Raw genomic sequence first — 12,582 nt, forward strand, 5'->3', positions numbered from 1 at the left:
TGTAGACGGGGTAGCTCTCTGCTCAGAGCACTCTTTACAGATCGCGGATTGCCTACTCTTCGCTGGGAAACTCCTCTCTGTCTTGACTGGAGGACTTGCTTGCTCAGGGAGCTCAGACCCCTGAATGGGATGTGACTCTCGTCTTAGGAGTTTGACTTGCAAAACTACAAGCCTCTCCAAGAGTCATCAGATAGGGATCTGACTGTCAAGACCAACTTTCTGCTAAACCTAGCAGCGACAAGAGGGTGAACGAACTTCACGACCTCTTCAGGGGTGTGAAACACTTGAGGGGGCTGGGATTGACTACTCTCGATTTCGTCCCGGATTTTGTGGCGGGGGCTCAGAATCTTTTGTTCCCTGATGACAGGTTCAAGTCCTTACAATTCCCTCCCCAGAGGTCTTCAGTAGCAACCAGCAAGACAGATGCTACTTTGTACCATTAGAGTGGTAAGGCACTATTGAATGAAAGCTCGTTCCCTCAGACTTAAGAGGGACTCCTCTTCATTATTGCCGGAGTGACCAAGGAGGAGGCATTCAAAGAATAATCTCTTTCTGGCGTCGTAAGATGATTAGGGAAGCGTACCCCTCTGAAGGGAGTTTCGACATGAGTGCTTTCCTTTGACAACCCATGAAGTCAGAGATCTTGGTCGTACCTTTACGTTCTGCAAGAACTTGTCAGTATCGCACATATGGAAGGTTGGGAGATGGTCCAACCAGATACTGTCCACCACCTCCTACCTTTGGGATATAGCCCATGGGTCCTTGGACACTTTTCCTTAGGACCCATGGTGGTTGCTCAACAGGTTGTATAGCTTGCTCAGCTACTTTTATCTGGACAAGTTTGCATCCCGCCTTGTGTGACCATAGGAACGGGTTGGAGTGAGAATGGGACTGGCTTCTCTTCCCTCTTCGTTCTGTTCTCCTCCTATGGGCAGAGAGTGGTGGTTATCACATGCTGGAAAGGTAGGTCGATGCAGGTAAGCTATATGACTGAGCTCCATTCTTGCTCTTTCATTAAGGTATAGAAGTGGGGAAGTGGACACTAGCATAAGAAAAAGTCGACAATGTATACGTATTTGTCTTCTTGCTTCCGACTAAGTTCTTGTTTGCTATTCATAAGAGGCCACACTTGCCTCCCTCTTATGAATAGGTCCAGAGGTCTGACTATTGGTCTTGCAGTTCTCACACACTGATCAATTGGGCAGAGGCTAGGTTCCCCCCCCCTCCTCTTACGACCAGGGAGGGAACCTTGGTTGGGCGGACACCAGTCTGTTCACACGACTCAGATTCCTCCCACCAATCAGTGAGTCATCCTTATGTAAAGGACCGAGGAAAGTAAATTGTATTTTTCTTAACCATACAAACCTGAGGTCCTTTACATATAGGCCCACCTCATGCCACCTCTCAATCTGTTCCTGGGCCTAAAGCAAAGTGGAATGTTTACGTTCAGTCGGGCAGGACTCCCAACTATCGGACATGCAGTTACTGCCTAACTACCTGTTGTTATTTTCTTACGACTGGATTCCAGCCTTTGCTGAGTTAATCCTTATGTAAAGGACCTCAGGTTTGTATAGTTAGGGAAAATACAATTTACTTAAAAAAAATTGATGTTTCAATCCTGAAATTTGGGGGTTTCGGCAGCTCCCTCTCACTCTTCTGGGTTGAGGGAAGTAATTTTGGCGGGGCTGTCTTCTTGGCACCTTCCATGGGACCTGTAGTTCTCAGGCTGCTGGTCTGGAAGCTTCAAATGCGGTTGCAATGTAATGTGTCCTCCCAGTTCTTGGGGGTGCTACGATAGTTGGCGATTTGTCTGTGCCATTGTTGACTGTATCAGTACTGGTTGTACCCTCAGCCTCTCCTTTCAATAGGGTAGCTGGTAATCTTCCTTCTTCGGTACCCATTTTTATGCTTTTGGGGTTTGAGACGTAATGTGCCTACTGTGGTTATTGCAGGGCTACAGTAGTTGACAGTTTGTCTGCACCATCATTAGTACCATTTGTGCCGTGCCCTCGGCCGCCTTTCTTTAGGATAGTTGGTAATTTCCTTCTTCAGCTCCCATTGGTTCCACAGTTTGTATCCTGTCCTTAGAGGCACTTTTATGTGCTGTACAAATTTGTTTTGTCTACCTGCACGTCAGCATTAGGTGCTCGGTGGTTACTCAAAGTGTGGCTTCTTCCTTTTTCTCCTGCTTCTTTCTCAACCTTTTCCTGCAGCTATTTCTGTTCCTCCTTCAAGGTGTACAATGTGGTTTCGGTCTTAGTTCCGGGGTTTCCGGGAGTACTTCCTTCCAACACTAGATCAATGTAGCTTCAGCTCTGGACTCCTGTCCTGGTTTAGTGTTGGTGTAGCCGGTGTTTGTTGGATCGCGTTTTGCAGCCCCTCTGCTCTTAGGGGGGCCTTGGTCACCCATTTGTAGTTGGCCAGGTGTTATAGTCAGTGGCTGGTGCAGGGTTTCGCAGTCGAGTGAGACTGGCTCAATGTTATGTCATCGTCAATGGTTGGTACAAGTTTGGCGCAAAAGAGTGTGGTTGGCTCGTAGGGATGGGCGTTCATTGCCAAGGTATGCTTGGCCCAGGTATTACGTCATCGTCACTGGGTAGTGCAGGTTGGTGCAGATGAGTGAGACTAGCTTAGGGATATGTGATAGTCTTTAGTTGGTACATGGTTGTGGAACTGGGGGTGGTTGGCTTTTGGGGTGGACGGTGGTCATCGTGTCTGGGGGTTGCGGGATGGTGCAGTTGAGTACAACTACCTCAGGAGTCAGGAGTTTATCATCGTCTTTTTGGTATAGCAATGCGCAACTGGATCGGTTGGCTCAGTTATGATGGGATCATATATGTCTGGTGTTGGTATCAAGCACCCATGTATAATAAGTTCTGGGTTATTGGGTGCTGCTCTTGCAAGTGTTTAGCCTTCTTTCCCTGTTCCGTTGTGGACGGACGGGACTTGACAGACGATACCCTTTGAAGAGAATCCAGTACTAGCTGTCATTTTTGTTTCCCCAGCGAAGGGAAGCGATTATAAACGGATGATGGTCTTTGTCCATTCTTTCTTTCCGCAGTCCAGGCTGCGGAGGAACTTAAATAGTTAATTCAAGCAATATTTGATATGTTGTATTCAACTAAATCAGTAGTCTCTCAAACATCAAGTAAGCTGATCTGGTTTTGGCCGAGTTGAGCAACTTTTTGGGAAGACGACTCTAGGCTAGCATCACTTAGGGGTTGGGTAAGCTGGATTCAACCTTTCTTCCTGATCGGAAGTGGTCTGTATGAGGTAGTGGGTAACCCTTCTGCCGGTGTCCGAGTTCCACTCTAGGAATCTGTTGAGGTTTTTCTCTCTTGGGTTCTTTCGATGATTCGTGTGGTAGGGGTTACATATCGTGAGGTTTTTATTTGGAAGATACCTTTTGCAGCCAGTTAGAGGCCTTGTCCCACTCTATGTGGATGTTGTCTGAGTTGATGGGGGTTTTCTCAAACATGTTTGGTATACTCCTTCTGATCCTGGACTGTTTGACAACCTCATCACTTCGGTTTCGATGGGGTTGGCATACCAGACTAACATTTCGGCTGGCTGTACTATGTTCTTTTCAAGAAGAGGAGGGACTTCTTGTTAAATCATCTGCTTCCTCACTATCCGGACATTCATAAGGAGGTTTTGTTGAGGGCGCCTCTTGCGCTCAGCAACAGTCTTTTAGAGAGCAAGGTGACTCCTCAATGGTCAATTTTGTGTGGTTGTCGACATAAGTAGGGTCGCAGCAGCATCATTGGATGATTGTATAGCAGGTGATAGATCTCAAATGCTGCTGTGTCTGGTTCAGGCTCTCATAGTTTATTTGTCATGTACTAAGGAACTTTTACCTCATCCGAGAATCTTATTTGGTTTCCCCTAGGTGTCCATCTTGATTCATTTCCAAAAATTCAATTAGCTTCTTCTTGTGAGGGGTTATTGGTCAAGCGTTGGTTGGTTCTTTATCGCTTTCGGAGCCTTCGAGTTGTTCTTTGCTTCCAAGGGCGCAAAGCGGTGCAGATGGCTACCCCTTCGGCTTTCTAAAGGAAATTTTCGGTGTCTGCAATCTTGAGAGTCCGTGTGGGTTTTCACTACGCTCTGCTATAGGGTTTTCAGTTTCTTCAGAGAAAGGTTACTCGTTGGGTCCTGTTGTTGCAGCCAACTCGATTTTATAATTAGCTCGGTATCATTAGGATGTTAGAAGTTTATATAGTCAGTGGTGGTCTAAATGAATGTGAGAGATTCTGTTGGTCAAGCTTAGACTGAGTTTATTGTTCTTTTAGGTCCTGTTAGGCAGATCCTGATGGTCATGTTGGAATAACTTCAACTTCTTCAGCATTGTCATCTACGTCAGTGAGCATTAGAGAACTCGAAGGTCCTGCCCACTCAACTTCTCCTCCACCCATGAGAGGCTGGATTACATGAGAGGCATAGAATACCACATGGGAGGTTCTTCAGACTCAGACGGCACCTTAGACTCAACACTGATGTTGGGGTGCTTTCTTTGCAAACATCCTCACCTACCGAGTTAGATGACTATGTGAGGATACATACATTTATATATGGTAGTTTGATAATGAGTTACCTGTGTATGCTCCAGGACAGGTTGGGCTGAATTAGATTGATATCACCTCCATTAAATGTTGTTAATCGGGCTAATTCAGGTGTTCAGGGAGCGTATTGCAATATGAAGTTTTCATAATAAAACTAATATTGTAATACTTATCTAAACACTTGAATGATTCCCACCCTCCTCCCCACTTCAATTTGATAGTGAATGATTCAATTGAGGAGGCAGGCCTCTGGTGGCTAGTATTTGCAGCAATGTTGCCAATGGTAACACAGGTAACTCATTTGGCTAGATTTTACCTGCAGCATTGGTAGTGCTGACAGTTAAAATGACCCACTTTGTGGGTAAATCTGTGGGGATATAGTTCAGGCTGGTCAGTGACCAGGGCTAATTAAGGCATTCAGGTAAGTATTACAATATTAGTTTTATTATGAAAACTTCATGTTGGGTTATAAATAGCACATTTTACATTTCAGGCCAATAAATTGTTGTACAACAGTATAAAGGCTCTTCCAATTTTTCTGGGGAACTAAATGCTGTAGAATCACTAGTGTTTATTATCACAACTCAGGTCAGTAATCACATGGATACTGTTGTGTCATTATTGTTTTGTAATATATTTTAATACATTTTACAGAGACTGGAGTCAGAAAAACAGAAAGAAAGAGAAAATTAGGCACTAAAGAACAAGCTGAAGGTAGACCTTCAAATAAACGTGTTTGTCGGCTGAATCTTGGTTTTAGTGACCGAATATTTGACAGTAGCATGGCATCTGTAAGAAATGAATATGCCAAACATTGTAAAAGGAATATGTACATGAAAAGGAAGCTTGAAGAAAAATTGCACATGTTGAAAATTGCTAAAGCAGAGGTCAGTATATTGTTGTGTGTACTAGTATGTAATACTGGTTTATTATTTTAGCACTTTATTTTAGTTCACTATACTATTTCAGTTTTAGAAGCATTGTTGGCTGTAAAAGATGTAGGGTGAAGGAAATTTGAGTTTCATGTTTTGCCCTGCTAATTTAGATGTCTGACCCAGAAACTGGTCAATTTCCCTAACATAAGGAGGGGATACATATTTTGTCAAATTGGGTTGGACTAAAACTTGAGACCCCAGATACCCTTCCATTAAGTTTCCTTTAGAATTTGTAAGGAGCAGTTTAGATGAAATTATGAGATGAAGGAAGTGAAAAAGTGCAGCAGCATGGTGACATGATTACTAGCCTGCTATTAGTTTTCATACAGGTAAGAGAAAGAACCCTAAGTTGGAAGAAAAGCTAGGCTAGTTCATAACTTGGTGCACTGGCTAGTATTTCATAATTATAGTTAGAACAACATCTCTTGAATTATCTGAAGATCATGCCATTTTCTCTTGAATTATCTGAAGATCATGCCATTTTGCCTGTTCAAACGGCTTATACAACTTCTGTCTGTCCTAGAACAATAGAAATATTATTGTGTGCTCTCTCTAGAAATACTACTTGATTCTGTGATACTGAACTTGGTTTGGTGTCATTTTGAAGTAGTAGGATATATGTTTGTTCCATGATTGCCAGAACAACAAAGAGGGATGCTTTCACTTTTAAAAAGTTACTCTTAAAGCAGTGTACACTTGTGATATGTGAAAACTCTAGTTAAGCCACTGCATTGATACTGTTTCACCTAGTCAACTATGTGCCTAGATTAATGGAATGAAATTTTTAAAGCCAAAGGATCCTCTTTCAGGGGCTGCATCATATTTTTTATTTAAGTAACTTACCAAGAACCAGTTACGTAGCTAAGAATTTTTATGTATTGGTAGCTAAAATTCGAAAAACGTGGTACCGATTCTTTTGTTTCTGTGTAGGTTGGTACCCCGCCAACTACCAACTAATAGACAAACAACTTGGCAAGGAAGCTCAATTTTATTTCTACTAGCTTCCGATGAAGGTCGTAAGCTGTAGCTTTCTATTAATTTGGATTTCGTTGTTCACCAAGAGTTTCCAGTACCTTCGTTGAAGTACTCTGATTCTTTTGTCATAGCCATTTGGCATTTGTTAGCTAATCAGGCGTAATTAGTACTTTGACCAATTTAGGGTTTTCAGTCTTTGTCTGACTCGAGTAAGTCAAGTGTCCATTATTGCAGCCTACACAATTAACTCCAGCAAAGTATGATTCCCATTCTGTTCGTAATAGATATAGGGGTCAGGTTTGCACTATTGATTTAACTTGTAATGTGTGTATAGGTTGGGATGAAAGACAGTGGAGGGTTCTGTCTTCTTGCTGTTCAAAGTTAGAAAAAGATAGGAAGCATAAGGATATTGCTAGGTATGAAAGGTCATTAGCTAGCCAGGAATCTTAATTGCTTGTAATATTTGTTTTGTCCTTCTAACCCAGTTTATCCTCTTTTCCACCAAATCCTATTCCTGGCTGCCATGCTTTTGATCCCAGTGCCATTGCCAGTCTTGACGCAAAGTTTGAATGTAAGTTTTGAGCTATTAGCTAACTATGGCTCAGCTAGGGGAGTCAGTGCGTATGCTTCTCGATAAAGAAAAAAGTAGTGTTAATGGAGGAGCTGGTTGTCCATTCTGCTGATTCTCCTAGGCGAAGGTCCTTGACATACTACCCAGCACCTGGGAGAAGTCATACCTGAGGCCTAAGGGAGGATGGTAGGGTCTGCCCAAAGGCAGTCGGCTCCTCAGTCGCAACTGTTTCCCAAGTAGCGAAAGACAGTCATTGGAAAGGCTTCTTGGACAGCGGTCATCGTCTTTCTTCAAGCTCGGATTCGTCAAGTCCGGAGAAACATCACCGACGGCACAGTAGTGACAATTCCAGACCACTGGAAAGGCCTGCAGCAGACTTTTATTGTACCCCTCAAGTAAAGGAGGTTAAGCCTTTTTGTAGTTTCTCCAGTATTCCCATTTTGGGAACAATCAGTTCAGACGATCTAGTCGTTTTTATTGCCCTGTTGTCGCCATAGAAGCCTCCCTTCAGGACAGCTTTGCCTTTGCTCTCTTTATTAGAGAATGAAGGAGTTCTGCTACCAGTCCTTATTCCTATTCCTCTTTTGAAGGATGAGGAAGGAATTAGATTGGTGCTTGATCAACAGGAGCCTTTGAATATACCTGTATATTCTCTTTGCGACATGCATCTGTTATCAGATGCACTGACCTAGTAATAGGTGCATACCTGTAGAGCAGTTCTTTAGGTGTGTGACCAAGATGATAAGTTCCTTCTCATAATTATCCTAAAACTCAGGGCTGTCTTTCAGGCCTTCGGAGAGTTTATGGATTTGATTTTGAAACACCTTGGTATTTTTAGCAGCAAAACAACAGAAGCGGTATTATTGCTGAACATGAGGGTTTCTTTTCCCTCCTGTTTCAGTTAACATACAGGTGCTCAAGTGTAACTACAGTGCTCTCGATAGCTCTATAAGCCAAGCACATTCTAAGTTGGAATGTATTACCAAGCAACTCAGAGTCGGGTGAGGGGCAGGGTATTGCTTCCTCATGGAGACAATGTTCCTGGTAGTATTGTTTCTCTTCTTTTGAAGGTTAACAACTAATATGAACTTTGTGTGGCCATTATAGACCTAAGATCTCTGGGTAATATTTGATTCTCGCTTAAAGTATCTGTCTTGTGCGCCGCACATGCCATTGTGAGAGTCATCACATAGAGGTAGTAGTACTATTATCTTTCTGTTTACCTCACATTGTAACAGAAATCTGTAAGTCTTCTGCTCTATTGCAACTGACCCTTGGGCCACGGCAATGACTCAGAATAACTTTTTCAGACAAACACAGTTTTTGTCTTCTTTAATTGTTTACCATGAATTGTATATGAATGATGCAAGACTTCACCTTTCGCCTTACTTGCTAGCTCTGCTTCCATGGTAAGGAGAGTTCCTCCCTGAACCAGCCTATGGTATGTGTCAACAAGAAGTGGTCCTTCAGGCAGTACAATCCATGTGTTTAATTGCTAAAAGACTTCCAGCCTTCACTTAAAGCACAGGCATTCTTGCCGAGCAGCAATGAAATAGTTGAATTCTCTTTCAGTGCCTTGTAAACATTCCAGGGATTAGAGCCATCTTCACTGGTTTGTCTTTGATGGGACTTTTTCTATCATCAGAATTGCAAGGGTTAACTTCTCTCCGAATCAGCTGTGAAAGACGTAGGTCCACACTTGCCCTAGTCTTTCACAAAAGTAGTATAGTTTTTTTTCCTCAGTCAACCCCTCGAGTAGGTTCCTTCACGTGGTGTGGGGTTAAGGGATTCTGCCTTCAACCTGATGGAACGCCTACAAAACTTTTGGCATTAACTGGCGTGGACATTTCCACTTTCGCAAAATTTTACTGCTTGAGTGAGTCTGGTAGGGGTTCATGGTTTGGAGGGGTTTAGGATTTGAAGCTAATTGTGGGAGTTGTGGTGATGAGTCACCACCCAATATGGTTTGGACCTAAGAGATGGTGATGGGATTTTCCCATTGCTATCTTAAGGGCAGAACCATCTCCAGGGATCAGCCCATCGGAATCCAGGGGGCCTGGTTTTTGGGATAGGACTCCTGGCTTTTGTCTGGAAGCCCACCAATATGTCTGGAGAGGGGAGTCTGTCCCCATTAGTGGGGGAGAACTCCCAGCAGGCAGATTGGCTTATACCTGGGCCACTGCAAGCATATTGGTGCTATCCTGAAAGGGTAGGGTATGGGGTAGACCTTGGGGAAGCAACTTCTATGTGTGCCGTTGGTAGAGAATGTTGAACCCTGTTTAGTCCGCAATACCTTGGTCTTCCCAAGCAGTAGTTATGTGTGTATGTTTTCCCCATTTTTTTTTACCTTAAATGCCCATGACTAGTCTCTCCAGTACACTGTCCCCTGTATCTCCTGACTCTTTGGCACCATTGACAACCTTAGGCTTGGATAAGGACCTCCCTTTGCCATCCCCAACCTCCTCCAATGAAAACAACAAAGATTGTTTGATTGTTACTACGACCCCTTATGTAGTTCAGAACAGAGGAAAGAATAGTAGATTTAATAATAGAAATAGGAATGCTAATCAAGATATTGGAATTTTACTTGGATCTCAAGAACCTGAGACTTATAACAAATATCTCTCTCTTGTCCTTGACAAAAACATAAAAGAACTGAATATATTTGATGTCCATAGAGATATTGTGAAATGCATTGGCAGAGAACCAAAGATAGCCTCTCAAGGTGAAGGAATCTTACTTGTAGAAGTTTCATCACCAGATGAAAGTAGAAAATTACTATTTATTAATGCTGTAGAAGGAAGCACAGCAAAATGCACTCCTCACAAAACAATGAATCGGTCTAAACGAGTAGTATATAGTGAACTCTTACATTATTCTGAGGACACTCTCCAAAAAGAATTTGCTGATCAAAAAGTGGTTAATATGAGACAAATCAAGAAAAAGGTATTGGGAATATTACATCCAACACCTACTTTGATACTCACCTTTGATTGTTTGAGACTCCCTAAATTTCTGAAAGCTGCATGGCTTCACCTGCCAGTTAGACAGTATATTCCCGCTCCCAGAAGATGTTTCCATTGCCAAATGTTTGGCCATCTAATTACAACATGCAGGAAAAAAGAAAGGAATGAACCAGCTATATGCTTTAACTGTGGAAGAAAAGAGCATTGGAATTGTGAGCTTACTCCATGCTGCCCTAATTGTGGGGAGACCATACTGCAGCACATAAATCATGTATCAAGTATCACATTGAAAAAGAAACACTTTGTATCAAGACCCAAGACCGCATTATCTTTAAAGAGGCGAGACAAAAGACTTTGCAGAAATTCAACACCCTACAGTTATTTGTAGATCCAGTAAAAGGAAATGGGGAAAGACAAAAGAAATTGAATCTCAAAAAGCCTAATGAAGATAAAGAAGAAAAAATGGATGCTGGGACAATTGTCAACAAGAGGACTTTAAGTGAAGAGTCTGTAACAATGCCTGAATCAAAAGTCAAGCACCTTGAGAAAGGAGATACATCCGCAGAAAAGTTAACGAGTCAGAAAAAAATGAGTAAACCTTCATCATCCCATGGTTCAGCTGACCCTCATAGAACATCTGAATTAATGAAAAATAATGAGTCATATCCCACTGTCTTATCTTACAATACAGCAGCAACAAATGTAGAACCTAAGTCAAACAAAATGTTACACTCAGATCAGCTTGGTTTAGACAATAAAACTAGACTAGTTGAAAATGATAAACCAGATACTACAAGGGTCGAAAATACTACTAAAGATAATGCTGTTTCAAATACCATCATAAGTGATCACTTGGTACATTCAGATGACCCTCTAAATACTCCTTCAACATCTGGAACTGTACCAAAAGTCCATCACAAAACCCAGATGTCATATACAAAGAAAAGGCATAATAGAACAATCTTGGACAGAGGATCATCCTCTAGAAAATAGGTACTTTCTCTGCAATATTACAATGGAACTGCCAGGGACTTCGTGCTAAATATGAAGAGCTATTATGCTTGATTAATACCTATAACCCAGTATGCTTAGCACTACAAGAGACTATGCTAAGTAACAACAAAATGCTTACCCCTAAAGAGTTTCATACATTCCACTCCCAATTCCCTTTACAGGGAAGTTCGGGTGGAAGTGCTCTTCTTTGTAGGACGAGATATTGCTCACTCAAAAATACAGTTGCAAACTCAATTACAAGCTGTAGCTGTTAAAGTTCACTTAAAAAAGACATTCACAATTGTTCATTGTATCTCCCTCCTAAAAACCCAATACTTGAACGATAGTTAACCCTTAAACACCGAGCCTCTATTTACAAAAGTGTGTGTCGTATGCCGGCGGTGTTTGGGAGTTAGCGCCGAAGCAGAAAAAAAGTTTTTTTCAAAAAATCACAGCACGCTTAATTTTCAAGATTAAGAGTTCATTTTTGGCTTCTTTTTTTTCATTGCCTGAAGTTTAGTATGCAACCATCAGAAATGAAAAAAAATATATAAATATTGGAATACATGACAGAGCAAAAAAAAATATCATATATAATTGTATACAAAAATTGCGCTGTGAGAAAAATGGTTAAAGCTAATGAGTTATTTTTTGTTGTTGTATTGTACACTAAATTACGATGATTTTGGTATATAACAAATTGTAAAACGATCAAAGCAACACAGAGAAAATATCACAAAATAATGCATGAATTCGTAACGAGCGGATGTAAAAAGTTTTTTCTAAAATTCACCATAAATTGAAATATTGTGCTAGAGACTTCCCGTTTGTTGCAAAATGAAGGTAATTGATTGAATATTACTAGACTGTAAGTGTTTTAGCTTACAATTGCGGTTTTTGACCATTTTGGTTGAGTTAAAGTTGACCGAAGGTTCGAATTTTTTCTATTTATCGTGATTTATATGAAAATATTTCAAAACTGATAAAAGCTACAACCATGAGTTATTTTTTGTTGTATTCTACATGAAATTGCACACATTTTCATGTATAAGACTTCATGTAAGGCCTAATAGAAAATGGTACAAAAATTACGACAAGGTGACTGAAGAAATTCTGAGATTTTCAGCAGTTACCACGTGCTGATGGAAGGAAAAAGTTCTTTTAAAAAATTCACCATAAATCTAAATATTGTGCTAGAGACTTCCCATTTGTTGCAAAATGAAGGTAAATGATTGAATGTTACTAGAATGTAAGGGTTTAGCTTACAATTGCATTTTTATACCATTTCGGTTGAGTCAAAGTTGACTGTAGGTATAAATTTTGGCACATCATGATTTATATGAAAATATTTCAAAACTGATAAAAGCTACAACCATGAGTTATTTTTGTTGTATTCTACATAAAATTGCTCACATTTTCATGTATAACATTTTATGTAAGGCCTAATAGAAAATGGTGCGAAAATTACGACAATGTGACTGAAGAAATTGCGAGATTTTCAGCAGAGTTACCGCGCACAGAGGGAAGGAAGAAGTTTTTTTTCAAAAATTCACTGTAAATCGGAATATTATGCTAGAGACTTC

General features: G+C 41.1%; 1 protein-coding gene across 4 annotated transcripts in view; it reads left to right on the forward strand.

Annotated features, from left to right (window-relative positions):
- The window catches only part of LOC135219222 (uncharacterized), a 107,207-nt gene that overhangs the window by 87,407 nt on the left and 7,218 nt on the right, over positions 1 to 12,582 (forward strand). For all 4 annotated transcript variants that reach the window (XM_064255806.1, XM_064255807.1, XM_064255805.1 and 1 more), the window contains one exon: positions 5,214 to 5,446. In XM_064255806.1, coding sequence (XP_064111876.1) covers positions 5,214 to 5,446 — 233 coding nt within the window. The remainder of the gene's footprint in view (positions 1 to 5,213; positions 5,447 to 12,582) is intronic.

The sequence above is a fragment of the Macrobrachium nipponense genome, chromosome 1 (genome assembly GCF_015104395.2).
Source record: "Macrobrachium nipponense isolate FS-2020 chromosome 1, ASM1510439v2, whole genome shotgun sequence".
Classification (NCBI taxonomy): Eukaryota; Metazoa; Arthropoda; class Malacostraca; order Decapoda; family Palaemonidae; genus Macrobrachium; species Macrobrachium nipponense.